Source organism: Moschus berezovskii, chromosome 15 (assembly GCF_049115385.1).
Source record: "Moschus berezovskii isolate FMDL1 chromosome 15, NW_MosBer_1.0, whole genome shotgun sequence".
In the NCBI taxonomy this organism is placed as follows: domain Eukaryota; kingdom Metazoa; phylum Chordata; class Mammalia; order Artiodactyla; family Moschidae; genus Moschus; species Moschus berezovskii.
In genome coordinates, this window is record NC_142474.1 from 42051120 (window position 1) to 42070246 (window position 19127).

Genomic DNA, 19127 nt, shown 5'->3' on the forward strand with positions numbered 1-19127 from the left:
CCTGGGTGTTCATTGGAGGGACTGATGCTAAAGCTGAAACTGCAGTACTTTGGCCACCTCATGTGACGAGTTGACTCACTGGAAAAGACTCTGATGCTGGGAAAGGTTGGGGGCGGGAGGAGAAGGGGACGACAGAGAATGAGATGGCTGGATGGCATCACCGACTCTATGGACATGAGTTTGAGTGAACTCCGGGAGTTGGTGATGGACAGGGAGGCCTGGCGTGCTGTGATTCATGGGGTCGCAAAGAGTCAGACATGACTGAGCGACTGAACTGAACTGAACTGAAAGCTCTAAAAATTCTAGTTCTGCTTATGATATCTGATACGTTCAGTGACTTCTTTAAACTTACCCTTTGGCGTAAAATGTAAATTTACATCTTTGAGCCCTCTGACTCTTTCCCTCCTGGTTTCCTCGTCTGGAATTGTCACCTTCACCATCATGACTTGTTGGGCCTCTGTCCTGCCTGTCCCTCTTGCTCTTCCCCGGATGCCCAGCCTTTGGCTCTTCCTCGAGTGGTTTAGGTGCCCCTTCCTCCTGCCTCCTTGTGCCCTCCCTGGGATCCTGCCCATGTCCCAGTACCAGTACCAGTTACTGGTACTGAACTGCTTGTAACCTAAGGTCCTGAAAGGTGCCAGGTGGCAGTTCCTGAGTGAGTCTGTGCACACGTGCTCATGGACAGACCTTTGTACCTACATTCATATATCTTTATCTGTTCCTTTAAACTGAAAACTCTAAGTAAGACTGGTGTTTCTGGTCCAACGCCACAGGATCTATGCCTGTCTTCTTACCATCGATGTTGGTCCTTCCTTTCTCTAAGGGTGAGAAACCTGGGTCCCATGCTCCCTCACGCCTGTTTGATCGGATTCTCCAGGTGTCCACATTTGTAGCCTTTGTCCCCAGCATCATACGGCCCTGACTAGGGCTCTGGTACCCAGGCCAGCCCTTCTCCCTCCTCCCAGCTTCTCCTTCCTCCCAGCCATGGGCAGGGGCTTGCTGTCCCCTTGGGGCCCCACTGCAGGACAGCATCTCCCCTGCTTGGAGCCATGGCCTCTCCTCCAGGGTGGATGCTCCCTACTCAGACTGACTCCCTGGTCTGGGCAACCCCTGCACACACCTAGCCTGCTCAGCCCCACAAGCCATTTCTTGACTAAATGTTTGGGACCAATATTTTAAAAAGGCAGTCACACTCCTGTGTGGAGGGGAGCAGGTGGCGAGGTGGTTCAGCAGGGGGCAGTGCAGGTGGGATGCACCCAGCAGGTGACAGGATTGGGTGTCCAGCTGTGGGTCTCCAGGTGGGCCTGTTGTCTGGGCTCCAGGGGCTACACCTGCCCTGCCATACTCTCTCTGCTCTGTGCTTCCTTTGCAGCTATTCAGCCAAGAGACGGTGATGAAATTCGTGCCGCGGTACAGTCTGGTCCTGGAGCTCAGTGATAGCGGGGCCTTCCAGAGAAGTCTGCATGACCCTGAAGGGCAGGTGGTCACCTACGTGAGCGAGGCGCACGAACACAGCGGGCACCTCTACCTGGGCTCCTTCAGGGCCCCCTACCTGTGCAGACTCCGCCTGTAGCCTGCTTAGGCCTGCTGTCACCCTGTGCCCGTTGTCACCCGGAGCCCGTTTTCACCCCATGCACCGCCCCTGGGCCTGGAAGCACGTGGATGCCCTTCTCCCCACGCCCACTGGTCTGGGAGGTGTGCGGCCCCAGGACACCCTCTCCTGGGCTAGGCCTTGAATTTGCCAAGGGGAAGATGAGTCCTTGTGAAGCCATTTTCTCTTAAAAACCTCCCCAAGCGTGGTGATTGTCTCTGGGACCTGGGGACTTTGTGTACTTGGGTGGGGATGGATTTGTGGGTGAGCAGCTGGGGTCTTGTCCCTGCTGCTGGCAGTGTCTCACCAGCCTTGGTGTCTTTGCTGTTAAACAGGTGATACTTGCCTTTGGGGGAGGGACCTCAAGACGGGCTGTGTGGGCGAAGATTCTTCCCCAGAGTCATAAGGGACTGGGCCTCAGCCCTGGGCGTCCCTGCTGTGGCTCCCACCCTCTTCCCCCGCCCAGTCCCCTCCCTCCCTCCCTCTCTGGGGCCCCGCCAATGTTCTGAAGGCAAGGACCTGGATGTGTGTGGAGGAAGAACGTATTGATTCTAGCCGCTCAGAGGACTAGCTGGCTTCTCTGTGTACAGCCTGCTGTGCAAATCACATGAGGTGAGCGCTGGGCACCAGGAGTCCTGTTCACAGCTGGTTCCTCGTCCCCAGACCCAAGTGCGAATGGTGCATGTGCAGGAGTCGCTTCTGCTCCAGTGTCACAAGCCTGACGGATGTGTCCACATGTGGTCCTGGTGGTGGGCAACCCCTGTGGATTGACCTGTGGATGGTGTTGCCTGGGACTCTGTTTTCTGCTTTGATTTGCTCCAACAGCAAATGTGGAGTGAGGTCTGTTTTTCCGTGTGTCGTGAGGGCTGTTCTGCTGGCATTGTGCTTGCATTTGCTTGGTGCCTCCCCCATGGCCTCCCACACTGACTCAGTCCACATGACACCGCTGTCCTGTTTCCAACCTGCCAGGTAGGGCTGATGTCTGCTCCTCCCTTTCCTGGTATTTGTGAGAACACATCAGGGATTGTGTGTCTGGAGTTGTCTTTGTGAGTTGAAAAGATTGTATTTTGAATAGATGACAGCAGTGGTGAAACCTGGACCATTGTGTCGTGTGCTGACTCAGGCCCCCCCATTTTAGGGGAGAACAGTCAGTCTGGCGGGGGCCCGTCCTGGGTCGTCTTCTGCTCAGGGCCAGCTTCCCACACAGCTGTGCAGAGTGGTCAGACTGGCCGCGTGGCGGTGACCCGTGTCCTGTCAGGTGATGTAACCTCACGGGAAGTGGTGTTTAATAGGCAACAGTGCACCCGTGTATGACGTCTGCAGGAGCAGTAGGGTAAAACCTGACCATTCTGCCATGAAAACGCAGCCCAAGCGCGCTGACCCTGAACGTTTCTTGGTTGGGAGCCGGGAGCCGAGGGCTGTGCTGTCAGTGCAGAGGAGCTGGTAGCTTTTCACAGTTTTCAGCAAAGGTGTCTTTTTTTTTTTTTTTCTGACTCAGGTGTTGCTTTTCTGTCTCAAAGTGTCATTTCCTGTGTGCTTTGTGGTTATTTGCCATGGTAAGGTGTAAAGTAGAGCCTCATTAGTCTTAAATATACGATAGACTTTTGTTGTAAATATAAAATGGATTTGTTCTGATGTGAACTGGTAACATGCTCTTAAAATTAAAGCAAGTGATTCATTCATTGTGTGCTGCTTTATCATCTGTTACAAAAACACCGGCAGTACTCCGTCGCTGCCTTTTATAGGACTGAGGCCTCACGTTGAGGTTCTGTCATCAGCGTTTGCTCTGCCATGCTAAAGGGTTTTCCTGTGTGCTGACCTCTTAATGATACAAGGAGACTGGCCGAGTCTCACTGGGGAGCTGAGGCCGGGGAGGGACCTTCCCAGAGGTGCAGGCTGCCGGGGGGAGGGGGCAGGGTGACCGCCCAGCCCAGGGGTCAGACCTATGGGTGCCTGGGTCCCTGGCACTGAGTCCGGGTAGCGGAGTGACTAAGCCTTGTGGGTGGTTAGTCCACTGGGCAGCGGGCGTTCCTCAAGAGCCTGGTTGGTCTGCAGCCTGGGGCAGGATGGGGAGAGGGCCCGGAGCTGGATCCTAGAGTCTCCACGGCTGATATGCAGGGGTGGAGGGCCTGGCAGGGAGTCTGGGGAACACTCACGGTGGGCTGGCTGGCTGGAGTTTGTGGTTTTGGTCAGTTTGAGACCTGAGTGTTCCTTCTTGGTGGTAACTCTGTACGTCTTAGAATCCCGGGTCCTTAACTTGACGTTTTCCCGGTGACGCTGAATGAGATGGAGGCCCAGCTTGTCGCGTCAGAATCATTCTCTCTGAGGGCAGAGCCGCTGTGTTTTAAAAAGCATGCAGACCGGGTGGCAGTGCGGGCCTTGAGGCCCCTGCTGCCTGATACCCACCCCCTGCGGTAAGTGACGCCGTCATGGGCTCGGGGGCCTCGGGCGGGGGTGCCCTGGACCGCTCCCCCAACACCTCTCCATTCTGACGTCCTGTGAGGCCTGTGGGGCAGCATCCGGGTGGCCCCCTCGTTGTCGGGAGAAACCTGGCCTTGTGCTCCAGTGCATGTTGGTGCATGAAGACAGAGGGGAGTTCAGAGCCTCTGTGCTGCGTCAGTCGCGGTGGCCCCACGGGGGTGTCCCGAGGCGTCTGGTGCTGGGCCCGGGGTTCCTGCTTGCCCCACTGTATGGCGGGCCCTCCCGTCACTGAACTGCCTTTCCAGTTCTCCCCTCAGTGGGTCAAGCACCAGGCAGAACTTCAAGGGGGTGAGTTCTTTATTCAGGTTTATTCCTAAGTGTTCACCTTGGAGGTCATTACTGAGCTGGTCGGGTCCCTGCCCAGTGCTGAAGGACGGCCCTCTGGGCTTACCTCGAGGACTTGGGACCTTGGGGCAGTCGGGTGGGAGGGCCCTTGGGGTCGAGAACCTGTGTAACTCGCACCAGAGGACTCGCCCCAGCTGTGCAGACCGGCTTCCCATCCCAGCAATGATGTGGTGGCCCGTGGGCTCCCGGCGCCAGCATTCTGCTCCTGGCAGGTGCTGCCCCGAGGACTGGTGACAGCAGGGACGGAGCTGGGAGGCGGCCGTCAGTGACAGTGCAGGACGGACACCTCGGTCGTCTGCAGCCAGGGGGTGACCCAGACTTCAGAGTAGCAGCTGAGGGTCTGAAAGGAGCAGTGGCCTGAGGGTTCCCTTCCCGGAGGCTGTCCACCCCACCAGGGCACCCCCACCCGCTGCAGAAGTAGGTTCCCAGTGCCACTGCCTTGGAGAGGGGCATTAGGTACACACACGTGTGCTTATGTGCATGTGTTCACATGTGTGCACATCTGTGTGTGCACCCACACATAGGCGTGTGTGTTTTCTTTACTGAAGAGTTCTCTACCTGCCCTGACTTTATTTTGGAAAACTTTTCAAATCTACAGGAAAGTTGCAAGAGTAATTCAAGAATATACACTTGGGCTTCCCTGGCAGTCCAGTGGTTAAGTGTCCACTGCCAGCGTAGGGGCACGAGTTTGATCCCTCTTCCGTGAAGATCCCACATGCTGTGGGGCAACCAAGCCCGTGAACCACAACTACTGAGCTTGTGCTGCGCAACGAGAGAAGCCTCTGCAGTGAGAAGCCCCTGCACCACGACTAGAAAGTAGCCCACTTCCAGCAACAAAGACCAAGTACAGCCGAAACCAAAAAACAGTACATTGCCCGTACCTCTGTCTATAGATTACCATGTTTTGCTGCTGGCACCCCACTCTAGTACTCTTGCCTGGTGAATCCCATGGACAGAGGAGCCTGGCAGGCTTCAGTCCGTGGGGTCCAAAGAGTTGGACATGACTGAGTGACTAACCCTAAGTTCTGCTGCCTCTGCTCTCCCTGAGTGTGTCTATATAATTTCTGAATTATGTCAAAGGTGGTTCTGCTCTCCCCACACCTTCATGCCTTTAGTGTGTCGTGCCTCTGGGAGCAGGGAGGGTTGGGCGTTTGGGAAGTCCCAGGGGGCCGCCTCCCACCCTCTGGTGTTGGGGTGGGATCTGGAGCCTCACGGGGAGAGAAGTGCTGAGGGTGACCTCGAGGCTGTGGAGGTGGTTGGGTTGGGGTGCGAGGGGTGGGGGGCGAGACCCCTCTCTTACCCACTGCAGGGTGCGGTTGGTCTGGAAGCTGCAGTCATCCAGGTTGGGGTGCCTGGTCTTCTTGCAGGTGGTTCTGCCGATGTCCATGTCCAGCATGAACTTGAGGCCTTTCACTATCTGAGGGGACAAAGGGTGGGCCAGGGACACTGGGTCCAGGACATGGTGAGAGATGGGGTGAGCTGGGGTTCACCTCCCTCCCTCAAGGCTTAGGCCCAGGTTCCTGCAGGCGGTGGGGAGGGAAGACCCCGATCCCCCAGTCTGAGCCCCTAGAGCCCTGATGCAGTTTTCACCCGTGCAGACCGCCCTCCACGATCCTGCTCTCAGAGTTTGCAATCGCCAAAGAGAATAGAGATAACACAGTCATCTGCCAATCCTGTGCCCAGGGAGTGACTGTGAGTGTGTGTCAGCCTGCCAGGTGGTGTTGGGCAGCCTGTGTCCTTGGGTCAGTGGATGCGAAGCTTGTGACCGGCTGCCCTGGGCCCCTGCTTTTAGGGGGCGATTGACTGGGTCCTGTACCCTCGACCTGTGTTCTCAGGAGCCAGGCCTGGCCGCCCCATGGGGTCCCTGTGTGGGGAGCATCAGGCCTCCCATATGGGGTCACTGAGAAGCATGGGGACCTCCCAAGATGTGACATATGTGGGGATGGGGCACAGTGGGGGCAGCCAGAGGTGCTTTGGGTCCGCAGGGTAGCCGCCCTCAGGCAGCACTGAAGGTGGGCAGCAGTGCAGCTTGTGCCCCCGCTCCAGGGACTGCAATGTCCACCCTGGGGAAGCCTGGTCTGCTGAGATGGTGCCGGCCTTGGAGCCTGACATTGGTGGCCCCAGGCGGGTTCTGGGAGGTCAGGTCTGGTCAGACCTGGCCGCCCTGTGCTGTCGCGAGCCCAGATCTCACCTGGACAAGGGCTTTGCTGATGCGGGACTCTCGGAATAAGAAGGCGTCGTTGCTGCAGTTGTTGAAGCTCTCGGCGCTGTGTCGGGCTGCCCTGAGGACGTCCGGGTCGTTGGTCTTGATGATCTTGGGAAATCCTGGTTTCACATCTGACTTAAGGATCAGGGAGCAAAAATCTAGATGAGAAACAGAACCAGACGAGAACTTTGCTGAGGGGTGGGGGCTTGGCCCAGGGATCACGCCTCCCACCTCTGCTTCCAGTGTGGCCCCCGCCCATCCATCCCTCCCATCTGCTCACCTGGCATGTCTCCCCCTCTCCCGGCCGTGTACCCTCCTGGTCCGTCCACCCCACGCCTCCCGGTGCATCTCCTGTGCGTCCCTGTGGCTGCCCTGTCCCCAGCCAAGGGCCAGTGTGGTGGGGGGCAGAGAGATGGGTAAGAAGAGGTCCTGTCCCTGCCCGCCTGGCCCCTTTCAAAAGCCAGGTCGTCTCTGACAGTCACAGGAACCTGGACAGCTCCCCCAGAGCCTCTGTCAGAATGAGCCCTGGTGTGCAGAGAAGTCGCCTCTGGCTCCGACCCCTCCACTTGTCTCCAGCAAGTGGCCGAGGGGGAGGTGCCTGGAGGCCATCCATCACTCCCAGGACTCTGGACTGAAACCACCAGGCTGCCACGTCCCCGGGGCACCTGTGCTCTGCTCCTCTGGAAGTTCAGGAAGCAGGTGGATGGCAGAATTCGTAGTTGGCCGTTCAAGGCTGACTTGATTTCAAGCTGACGTTTCTCAGTTTTGCTGTGGTGGTCATAGACTTCTTGTGCATTAAAATCAAAATTGTGGGGGAGGGAGAACGGGAGGAGGGTTTGGGCGGTAGATTACTTCTCTTTACTAGGAATTCCCCTGATTTTTCTGAAGTCATCTTGTGCCCGAGATGACCCGGAGCTGACCCATCCCCTGGTGCCCACTCAGCTGTGGTCTTCCTCTGAGTTGCGTGGCATATGGGGTCCCCGTTTCATGCACAGCCTGAGTCAGGGCTCAGCTGTGTTCTGGCCATTGTGGAGGGTCTGTTGCTCTGTGCTGCCTGGAGGGTTACTCTGCCTCCCTTGGCCGTGACCTTGGGGAGCACCTTGTGGAGGATTCAGTAGGGCTGGGGTCATCACAAGGTGGGCAGGCCGGAGCCACAGATGTGTGGACAAGCTTCCAGGCGTAGAGTGTGAAGAGAAGGGGTCAGTGCTGTCCGGGTCCCTCCTCATTGGGGACTCGCTGGGATTACAGACTTGGGGTGCTGGGTGTGGGCCCCACTATCAGAGGACACACAGCTCCCTGGTTGTGAAGAAATCTTGACTCCTGGGAGGAAAACCATGCTGTGAGGTCAGCAGCGCATGGGGACTTCATTTCTCAGGGGCCAGACTGGGAGACAGAGATCCCCAGTCATGAGGCTGACGGGCTGAGAGGACCTTCAACTTGAGCTGGGGGTGGGTGGGGGTTAGGCCCAGTGGGCTGGTTGGGCCGGGGCCCAGGAACCTGGCAGGATGGCCTGTGTGGGTCTGTGTGCCCAGGAGCCCGGGCTGGGGTCAGTCAGAGATGCTGGAACCTTTCCTGGGGCTGGCCTGTCTGCAGGTCCTAGCAGAGGCTGGGACGTGGCGGACGCCCAGCTCAGCTCGGCAGGGTTGTCTTGCTGGGGTGTCAGTGATCCCATGGCTTAGATCGAGACTCCAGAGGAGGCTGGTTCCACCGTCACCTGAGGTCTTCACGAAGCCCTCCTTAGAACTGGGTGTCTGACATGGCAGCAGGCACAAGAGAGCCCCACCAGGAGTGAGAACCAGGCCGGCCGGGCCGGCTGCATCAGCCCAGCTGAGGGGTTTCCTCTCTGTGTGGGTGGAACATGGAGGGGGCGCGGGCCACGGGCAGAGAAGGCGTGGGCCCCATCGGTCTGGGTAGGGTCTCCGTAGGGCCCCCAACCCTACGTGTGACCCCCTGGCGCCTGTGACAGCCTCTTTGTCAGGGGGACTGGCACTGGCTGCCTGAGCGGGACCTCTCCTGGCAGGTGGGCCCAGCTGGGTCCCTGGTCGAGACAGCGCTCCGGATGGCTCTGAGAGGCCTGCTCAGCTGGGGGCCTGCTCCACCCTGGTGAGAACCTCCCAGCACAGAATGCTGTCACTGACCCCCCACAAAGCCCTGTCCCCAGTGTGTCTGAGACTCTCCTTTGCAATGACCCGGCCCTCATGTGATGTCCCACAGACGCCGGCCATGGCTGAGGTCTCTGGACATGGCAGCTGTGTTGGTTGGCCGTCGGGCCCTGAGCCCATGGCTCTGACTCTGGTGCTGGAGGGCTCCTGGCCTGCTGTTGACTCTGGGAAGTCCAGTGTGGTTTTCTTTTGGGAGAACCGCTTGATTTCTGCTCATCAGCATAGTCTAAACGGCAGGAGGGCCTGGTGGACAGCCCAGTCTTCTGTGTGTTTATAGATCTATATCTATGGCTGTCGAGTTTTCCTTTGTACAAATTACATATGGTGCCTTTTCTTATTATAAGCTTACCTATCTGGTAGGAAACTTGAAAAATATAGAGAAGTATAACAAAAACATTAGCACTCACTCTCAGTGTTGGAAAGATAATCACTGTCAAATGTTTTTTAAATAAAATGTATTAAATTTCATTTCACTTGGACTTAACATGATTGTATTAATAATAACGAAGTGAAACTAGGCAAGGCCAGACTTCCAATGAACGTCCCTCCCAAAGGTGTGACGTCAGTTCCTAAGTGATTTCGGTAAAATTACAGAGGTTATGAGAATCATTGAACTTGGTTTATTTTTAACTACATTTCCTAAAATATAGGCTTCAGTTCACTGAGGCCTTGTCAGCAGAGCTATTGAAGCAAACGATGGAACCTCATTTTTAGTTTGAAAAAGTTGAAAAGTCAAACCTATTTTCAGAATGATTCTTCAAGAGATCAACAGGGAAATGTTGGGGGGTCTTCTTCCAGAAGAGAGGCAGCCAGGTGGGGCCATGGTCCCAGCCATGTACCCCGTCCTCCCACCCCCCTGAGGGTATCCCGGGGGCTGTCTTCCTTGCACATCTACCCCATCTACAGGGAGAAAACAGACCTCCAAGGAGTGCAGGGCGGGTTTAACTCCAGGTTCTAAAGCCACGCTCTTTTTTTCTCTTGAAATATTTCTGGAGGGGTGCTGGGAGTGATGCTGGTGGCTGCAGGGGTACACAGTCCAGAAGGTGGGGGACAGTGATGGTGACAGTGACCTGGCAGAAGGGGCTTCAGGAGGGAGCCAGGTGGGGACCAGTTAGAGGGCCAGGAGGTGCGTGGGGGTGGAGGGTGGAAAGGGAGAGCAGGGAGTGTCCTGAGCTGGAGGCTGGGTGTGGGGCCCGGGGCGTGACTGTGACTCACCCTGGTGGCAGGTGGTGGCCTGTGGCCTGGTCACATGGGCTGAGAGGACCACCAGAAGGCGAGGTTGTGAGCAGGAACACATGCTCTGCCTCCCACACCCAGGGGCAGCGTGGAGGGAAGTGAGGCCTCTGGATGAGGCGGGGCAATGGGGGCTGTGGCTCCGAGGGGCACAGGCGAGACGGAGGTGGGCAGACTTCTGAGGTGGGTGGGCCGAGTCAGGAAGGAGAGAGGAGGTCCCCTCACGACTCTTGGGAGAGAAAGAGCTCTTCAACTGGTCTGGAAGAATTAACTCAGGCGGCAGGAGATTCGGCAAAGAAGACACGGAGGGGCCAGGGACTTGCGAAGGTTAGGGGAACGGTGGCAGGTGGCGGGCACTGAGTGGGGGCTTTGGCCGCCCCCAGGGACACAAGTTATCATGACACCCGGATAAGCCCCTGGACAGGAGCACAAAGGCCTGGAGGGAAGGATGGCAGAGGCCCAGCCTTCCTGCGGCCAGAGCAGACGCTCCCGGTGAAGAAGGGGTGTTGTGACCAGGGTGACAGAACTGGGCCCGGACAGGTCATGGGCAGGAATCTGCGCAGGGCTGGCTCTTGGCAGACCCTGCCCGCCCACCCTGACACCACCAAGGCTTCTCCCACTGACCGCCGGGCGGCTCGGACCAGGCCATCCCGGTGGACTCCCCGGTTACACCCTTCTGTGAAGTCACCCCAGCCTCCCTTCAGCCCCGGATTCAAGGGAATTGAGGACTCTCCTCTCCTGGTGATCAGAGTGGGAAGCAAAGCGTCAAGGAACCATTCTGATGTTTCTGGCTGAAAAGTTAACTTTCCATCAGAATCCCAAGTGACAACTCCTCCAGCTCTTGTCTTCCCTGCTGGACAACCCCTTTTTTAGAACCAACGCTGCCCCCTCTGTGCTCTCAGTGGCCAGGCCCTGTGCTCGCCCTCATGGGGTAGGGCACTCCGCTCCCACCAGGAGTGTGTGGGCGCTTCACAGGCGTCTAGGGGCCAGGGCAAGTCCACTGCTGACCAGGTGGACTGGCGCTCAGGGGACCCTGTCCACAGCCCCATGAGTGGCAGCAACAGTTAACTGTTCCCATGCAAGTTACAGAGGACGGGGTCTGCCCTCGAATCACCACCAAACGTTCAGAAAGCACCCTGGGAGAGGAAAGCAACTTCCTGACAAGGACCAGCTGTAAAATGAATCAGTAGCAAATGTTTTGCATAAACAAACGTCCCTCAACTTGCTTTTCTAAAAAATGAAGACACGTGAGAGGCACTGAAGCCTGGGACGCTGGCCGTGGTCCACGCACTGAAGCTGGGGAGGGGCGGGGCCCTTCGGGGAGTCCGTCCCTCCGGCCTCGCAGTCCCTCCCCGTGGGTGGATGAGCGGCCCTGCGGGGAGGGGAGTTTCCTGGTGTGGAAGGGCTAGGGGGCTCCTGGGCGGCTCGAGGCTCCCCACCCCTTCCTGTTTCAGGGATGTCCTAGGTGTGCCTGAGAGCAGGGGGGAACCTGAGAAGAAAACCAGGGTGCCCAGGAGTGGAACACTCTGGCATCTCTGCTGAAGGCCCACCTCCCACCCCGTGTCCCAGGGGATTTCCTCCCGGTGGCTGCTTCCCTGCCAGCTTCATGGGGCCCTTGCTGTGGGCAGGGCCTGGGGCTCACACCGGGGGGGAGGGGTCGTGCCCAGGACCTGGGGAGCTGGTGTCCATGGTCTGCCTGGAGGTTCACCCCGAGCCACGCCCACTCATGTGACATCACATCTCAGTGAGCCAGTGGTTGCTCTTTGTTCTGTGGGGCCACACCCACCGGCAGTGCTCTGGGGGCTCTAAGGGATGAGTCGCCCTTCATTTAGGGGTTGTGTGTATCCCCCGGCACAGACAGGATGCAAGTTAGTCCCAGCCTTAACCCACCGGGACCCGCCAAGAGTGAGTCCCAGCTGTCTGTCAAAGGCTGTGTGGTCTTGGGGAAATTGCTTGACCTCTCTGAGTCTCTCTTGATGGCACCTACCCCTCAGAGTTGGGGTGAAAGTGCAGGAGACCGGCAAGAAGGTCTTGTCGCTAACGGGTGTGTAATAGTGTCGCGGCTGTCAAATGTAAAATATGCAAAATGGCTGCAGTGGGGGTAAAGGGTGTCCCAGCTGGAAAAAAGAAACCTCAGAATGCAGAGGGGGTGTCAGGGGCCCCCATGCCGAGATGTGGCATTCCCCCCCGGGATGCAGCCTAGCATGGGCCTCCCTTGTGGAGGGTGGTCTCTGGGTGTGCCCAGGTCCTGTCACTGGTGGCTGATGGGCTGGACCCCAGGCCCTGCCCAGGTGGCCTGTGGTGGGAAGCTGGGCCCCTGGGAGCCTGACTAGGGGGGCTTCCCAGGAGAGGTGAGAATCAGCTTGAGAGAGAAGGGTTTTCCATTTCCAACCAAAGGTAGAGCAGCTGAAGAAATCAGCACAGCGGTTTCCTAGGTTCTGAAGGACTAAGGTCAGTGCAGTTCAGTGCCAGGGGAGGGGAGAAGTCAGGTGCCCAGGGTGCGACACTGGGGGCCCCTGTCCCCCCACTGTGGAAGGCTCTGGAATCTATTCATGGAGGAGGGCTGTGGTGAGGGCAGACTTGGGACCGGGCCTGAACTGTCTCTGCTGGACCACCAGCTAGGAACCTCTAAGCCACTCACTGGGCCTGGCCTCTGTCACAGCAGAGAGAGTCTGTGTGGCGTGGGGGCTGTGGCCAGCAGAGGCTCAGGACCTGGGGTTTGGGCAGGCGACTGTAGCGCCCCAGACCCAGGGGTATTGCCTTCCTTGGGCCACAGCAGCCAGGCTCCTTCTGGGCCTCAGGGAGTGTGGTGATTTGCCCATTTCATGGATAGTGAAACTGAGGCTCAGAGAGGCTCGAGCTCCCAAGGCCTCTGCATGTGAGTTGGACCCTGGGCCCTCCTTCATCTTGGGCTGCAGGGTTGTGAGCAGAACTGACAGGGGAGGGCCTGGCCAGCCAGAGCCGGGGAGCGGCAAGGATAGGTCCCTTTCCCGCAGGGATGGAGATGGCTGGGTCCTGGGCCAAACCCCGGCAGAGGACAGGCAGTCCCACCAAGGGAAGAGGCCCGTGCCCAGTGCCTCTGGGCAGGATTCCCCTTGCCATCCCCTTGTTAGGGGAGGAAGGGAGGCAGCAGAAGCAGCTTAGGGCAGGGGAGGGCAGGAATGCCCATCCCAGTGTGGTGGAGACATGGGCCCCTCACTCAGGCTTTCCCTTCAGATGGGCACTTGGGGGTCCCTGGCAGACAGACAGCCCAGAAGAGAGGCCCCATGGGGTTCACAGTGTGAGCTAAGACCGTGGCCCAGGGGAGGGGACTGAGGCGGGGTGTCTGGTCCCTGGGATTCCTGAGATGGGCCAGAGCCCCAGGCAGTGTCGCCCACTCCCGAGGCTATGACCCGTCCAGGGACTGAGAGGATCGGACTGTCTCCTTGTCATCTGCCCAGGCATCTCCATCTGGTCACCTGTGGCCATGCTTCAGCCCCCTTTGAAGACGGAGGAAGGCAGAGACCAGTTGCTGCCTGGGCACTGCCCCCACCCCTCACACTGCTGCTGGTCATTTCAGCTCCGGCCAAGCTTCCTCGTGCACGTGGGGCCAGGTGCTCAGGGGCTGTGTGACTGGGCAAGTCACCTACCCTCTCAGGACTTCATTCCCTGGCGGCTCCCCTCGCCTTCCCCTAGTGATGGCCTGGCCGGAAGGATAAAGGTTCCTCCAGACAAGTCACAGGGCCACAGTGGAGACCAGAAGGATGCGCTCAGATAGAAATGGCCTGACCCTGCGAGCTGTCCCCACGGAGGGGCCCTGTTGGGGGGGCCTCCTCTGGGCACCCACAGACACCAGGAGTGGTGGGGAACAGAAGGCACTTCCCTGGTCCCCAGAGCCCCCAGTATCCCCAAAGCCTGCTCCCTACAAAGGCAGCCACTGTGAGTTCCCCTGGAACGTGCCTTGGTGACAACGTGTGAGCAGCAAGCTCACGGCACCCAGGCAGTGGGGAGATCCCCTCTTACCTGGTGAAGGCTTCCCCAAGACACCCAGGACCAGGCCACAGACGGCTAGCAGTGCCCCGGCGGGGTGCATGGCTGTTCTCAGACTGTGCTGGGCAGGGGCGCCTCCCCGAGGTGGTGGGGGAGCCCCGCCCAGTGAACCGCCTGTCTGGGGCGGGCTGGTGGTTTCTTGCTCTTCACCTCCACATCTCTTAGCTACAAACTCAACCACTTCCTTTGTAAGAATTTCCAAACAACGATTATTTGCAGAGGGAGCAGGAAGAAGTGAGAGCGGCTAGCAAAACCTCTGCGATTTTCTGCCCTGGAAACACGTGGAAGAGATGTCTAGAGAAAAACAAGCAGGGATTTTCAGAACAGATGCTCGGGGTTTCTCCTCCAAAGGCCCAGATTCTGAGGTCCGAGTGGCCTCCTGCAGGAGACCGTCCTCTGGCATGAACGGGCCAGTCTCCCTGGGAAGTGGCCAGAAACCAGGGCGCAGATTGCAGTTCAGAGGAGCCAGGTGAGGAGCAGGGTTTGCTGATGAGTGACTGATCCTCCAACCTTTGGCTCAGAGCTGGCAAAGGAGAGGAAGGAACAGGGCCTGGCCCTGTGGTCCTGGTGCCCTGCCCAAGCGCCCTCTACAAGCCCAACCTGCGGTTAGGAGAGTGGGCTCTGGAACCATGTGGCCTGCGGCTTAGCTTCTGAACACCTGGGTGACCTGGGGCGAGGGTCTCCAAGCCTCAGTTCCTCAATTAGCTTGTGGTGAGGATTTGGGGACATTGTGAATGTAACAGCCCTTGTTACAGCCTGTTAGTGTTAGTTACTGTGAGTCTCTCAGTCGTGACTGACTCTTTGCGACCCCATGGACTCTTGCCCACCAGGCTCCTCTGTCCATGGGGTTCTCCAGGCAAGAATACTGGAGTGGGTTACCGTCTCCAGGGGAATCTTCCTGACCTGGGGATCGAACCTGGATCTCCTGCATGGCAGGCGGATTGTTTACTATCTGAGCCACTAACTACCTGCGCCTTCCACCAGGTGCGGCAGGGAGTCGGGCTGCCCTGTGCTCATGGCCTTGACCCTGCAGTAACTCAGGGGCCTGTGGTCACTGCTGCCAGTCCTCAGGGCCAGGGGTCATTCCCACTTTCAGAAGCTCTGGGGTAGGGGAGCTCAGAGTGTGTAGGGGGGCTCAGAGTGGTTATGGGACCTGCCTACGGCCAATCTCCGGGCCTCAGCCCTGTTGTCTGTGAATGTGGGCGATGGTCCACCTCGCCACCCAGGCCTGTGGATTAGCAGAGGCCCAGAGACAGGGAAGGAGTGGGGATTACAGTGTCTTATGGGCCCTGGGGAAGTGTGTGTTTGTATGTCCTGTGTATGCATGTGCACCCTGGGGAAGTGTGTGTGTGTGTGTACTGTGTTACATGTGTCTTGTGTATGCATGTACACCCTGGAGAAGTGTGTGTATTGTTACATGTGTCCTGTGTTACATGTGTCCTGTGTATGCATGTACACCCCGGGGAAGTGTGTGTGTGTTAAATGTATGCGTGTGCACCCTGGGGAAGTATGTGTGTGTGTATAGTTACACGTGTCCTGTGTTACATGTGTCCTGTGTATGCATGTATATCCCGGGGAAGTGTGTGTGTGTGTGTATACTGTGTATGCACATCCAACAGTCTTTGTTTCAGTCTTGACATGTGTCTGAATGTGAACCCATGTGTAAGCATGTGTTTCTGAGTGTGAATAAAAGGTGCGTATGTGCTTATGAGCAGATGTGTGTAAGTTTTTGTGAGTGGGTGTTTTGTTTGTATGTTGTGATGTTGGTTTTATGCGTCAACTTAACTGGGCCACTGAGGGCCCAGACACTTGGTCAAGCATGATCCCCTTGTGTTCATAAGCAATGTTTCTAGAAGGGATCAGCGTTGGAGCCAGTAAACTGACTAAGGCACCCAGCCCTCCTGTGTGGTGGGCCTCGTCCAATCAGTTGAAGGCCTGAATACAACAAAGGCTGAGGAATAGGAATCCTCCCTGCCTGCCTGTCTTCCAGCTGGGTCATCTGTCTTCTCCAGCCTTCAGACTTGAACTGGGACTGTCCTGGGTCCAGACTTCTCAGCCTCCTTGATTCCACCAGCTAATTCTTGTGATAAATCCCTCCCCACTGCCTCTGTCTCTCTGGAGAACCTGACTGATACCCTTGGGCAGGTGTCTGTGTGTGTCTATCTGTGTGAGAGTGTATACAGCTTGAGAGTCTGCCTGCTCATGTGTGTGTGTCTTTGTATGTGTGTGTATCTGTGTGAGAGTGTATGCAGCTTGAGAGTCTTCCTGCTCATGTGTGTGTGTCTATGTATGTGTGTGTTTCTGTGTGAGAGGGTATACAGCTTGCGAGTCTGCCTGTTTACATATGTGTGTCTATCTGTGTGAGAGTGTATACAGCTTGTGAGTCTGTCTGCTCATGTGTGTGTGTCTATGTATGTGTGTGTATCTGTGTGAGAGGGTATACAGCTTGAGAGTCTGCTGCTCCTTTGTGTGTGTCTATGTATGTGTGTGTATCTGTGTGAGGGTGTATACAGCTTGAGAGTCTGCCTGTTTACCTATGTGTGTGTATCTGTGTGAGAGTGTATACAGCTTGCGAGTCTGCCTGTTCATGTGTGTGTCTATGTATGTGTGTGTATCTGTGTGAGAGTGTGTACAGCTTGCGAGTCTGCCTGTTTGTGTGTGTGTGTCTATGTATGTGTGTGTATCTGTGTGAGAGTGTATATAGCTTGCGAGTCTGCCTGTTTACGTATGTGGGTCTATGCATGTGTGTGTATCTGTGTGAGAGTGTATACAGCTTACGAGTCTGCCTGTTCATGTGTGTGTCTATGTATGTGTGTGTATCTGTGTGAGAGTGTGTACAGCTTGCGAGTCTGCCTGTTTGTGTGTGTGTGTCTATGTATGTGTGTGTATCTGTGTGAGAGTGTATACAGCTTGAGAGTCTGCCTGTTCATGTGTGTGTCTATGTATGTGTGTGTATCTGTGTGAGAGTGTATATAGCTTGAGAGTCTGCCTGTTTACGTATGTGTGTCTATGCATGTGTGTGTATCTGTGTGAGAGTGTATACAGCTTGAGAGTCTGCCTGTTCATGTGTGTGTATGCATATGTGTGATTGTGTGTAGGTGTGTACATGCACTCTTTCTGTCCCACCTGTGGCCTGGCTGCTGGGGGTCTCGGACTCTGCACTCCCATTCGAGGGTCTGTTCATCACTCACCTCCTGCCACTTTTTCCTGTGTGAAGCGTGGCCTGTGGTTCCCTGCCCGGTATGGTCAGGACTCCCTGGGCCCTGGATGTAAGTGCAGCTTCTTAGGCTCTACTCCTGATCAGGCTCTGTGAGGGAGACCCAGGAATGTTCCACAAACCCTCCACAAGACCTTTGGTCTCCAAAGTCAAGCTTTCTGGCCTGGAGGGTCATTGGCATGCATGGTGTCCTTCAGACTTCCACGCCGTGCCTGTTGCTGATTGGCTGGAGCCATCCAGTTCTCAGACTGTCCTTCCCGGGCAGCCCAGCCGCAAGGTCATGGAGTGAATGGGACACTGGAGCCGTCCTGCAGCTCTCGGTTCCTAAACTTCCTGCCTTGTGCTGCCTGTCTTGGCCACGGCTGGGCTCAGGGAGCTGGGGCTCTGCCTGCAGTGCTGCTGCATTAGTTCTGATGACGGCAATGGTGACGATTAGAGGGTATGTTCCAGCACTGGCTCTGTGCCCAGCCATTTTCTAAGCTCCAGTTTTTAAATCCCCACACTGTTTGACAGGGAAATTGAGACACAAGGGTTGAGGAGTTACAGGACATTCTGAAGAGCTGGGGCCCAGGCAAGCAGTGTGGTCCTAGTTGCTGTCCTGCACACCCCACCCCCAACCCTGCCCAGGGGCCCGAGCCTGAAGTTCTGGCAAGCCTACAGACGTCAGCTTGGCCATGGGGGTCCCTGATGGTGGCCCAAGGGGGCTGACATCTGTCCAGCACGACTGTTAGCAAAAGCATTACGAGGCCCTGCAGAACAGAGAGTATGGGAGCCTTGGGAGTAGGTGGTGTGTGTGTGTGTGTGACTTTTGTGCGCCCAAAGAATGTACAGAAGAAACACAAAAACAGGTTTCCCCTGGAGAAGATTATCCAGTGGGCTTCTGACCCCTTATGTCTGCATGTACTTTATTTTCTAGAGTCCACGGTAGTTGTCTGAATGGAGAAGCAGGAGGGTGCTTTTTGGTCCAAAAAGAGCGGCTGGTGTGAGTGGGGGGCGAGCAGACTTTGCCCACATGGTGGTGCTGTGACCCAAGAAACAAGCAGGTCTAGCCTGGCATTTCCGTTTTGGGGCTGGGGGCTGGGGGCTTCCTCTTCTGCTCTGGGAGCCCCCTGCTCCTGTCCTCACGTCTGCACTGTTTTGGTGATGGATTTCGGCAGACCTCGGCCCTCTCTGGGGAAACGCAGTTCTCAGCAGGGAGGACTCTGCAGATCTTCGGCCTGGGGGCTCTTCACCCTCCCCAGGCCGGGCCTCATCCTGGGGGATTTTGATGCTCGTGGGGGTGGGGTTCCCACACCCAGTGCCACCCACAACCATTCGTCAAGGCTACGCTTCTGCACGTGGGGGCTGCATGGCTGTGCACAGCTGCTCCACTAGATCTGGGATGTCCCTGGGGAGATCCCCAGTGGGTGTCTGGAGTCATCTAAGATGCTGATGCCCCGTCTGGACAGATCTCTGCAGGGCTGTTGGCCTTGTGGCTCCTAGAGCGGCAGGCAGAAGCTTCATTGCCTTTTATGAACTAGCCTTCAAAGTCACACAGGGTTACTTTTGTCATAACCACAGACCTGTGCTGTGCTTATCGCTCAGTTGTGTCTGACTGTTTGCCACCCCATGGACTATACAGTCCATGGGATTCTCCAGGCTGGAGTACCAGAGTGGGTTGCTGTGTCCCCCTCCAGGGGATCTTCCCAACCCAGGGATCGAACCCAGTTCTCCCACATTGTAGGTGGATTCTTTAACGTCGGAGCCACCAGGGAGGCCCCAAAATCCTGGAGTGGGTGGCCTATCCCTTCTCCAGAGGATCTTCCCGACTCAGGAATTGAACTGGGATTTCCTGCATTTCGGGCGGATTCTTTACCAGCTGAGCTA

General features: G+C 56.9%; 2 protein-coding genes across 8 annotated transcripts in view; one reads left to right on the top strand and one right to left on the bottom strand.

The window, feature by feature from the left end:
- Nucleotides 1-19127, top strand: part of APMAP (adipocyte plasma membrane associated protein) — a 91156-nt gene that overhangs the window by 23402 nt on the left and 48627 nt on the right. For all 7 annotated transcript variants that reach the window (XM_088844022.1, XM_088844017.1, XM_088844020.1 and 4 more), the window contains exon 9: nt 1370-14513. In XM_088844022.1, the coding sequence (XP_088700148.1) occupies nt 1370-1570 (201 nt within the window). In that variant the 3' untranslated portion in view covers nt 1571-14513. The remainder of the gene's footprint in view (nt 1-1369; nt 14514-19127) is intronic.
- Nucleotides 4349-14158, bottom strand: CST7 (cystatin F). The gene is made up of 4 exons (XM_055430998.2): nt 14018-14158; nt 6606-6778; nt 5715-5831; nt 4349-4754 (listed from the first exon to the last, which is right to left on the bottom strand). Exons 1-4 carry the CDS (start codon nt 14085-14087, stop codon nt 4677-4679), a joined length of 438 nt encoding a protein of 145 aa, XP_055286973.2. The 5' UTR covers nt 14088-14158; the 3' UTR covers nt 4349-4676.

Excerpts from the sequence above, each read along its gene's own strand:
- CST7 (XM_055430998.2), bottom strand. The coding sequence starts at position 14,087 with ATGCACCCCGCCGGGGCACTGCTAGCCGTCTGTGGCCTGGTCCTGGGT. Across the intron at positions 5,832-6,605 it reads TCAGCAAAGCCCTTGTCCAG|ATAGTGAAAGGCCTCAAGTT; the intron begins GTGAGATCTGGG and ends TTGTCCCCTCAG. Across the intron at positions 4,755-5,714 it reads CCAACCGCACCCTGCAGTGG|ACCCTCAGCTGCTACTCTGA; the intron begins GTAAGAGAGGGG and ends TGCTCCTTTCAG.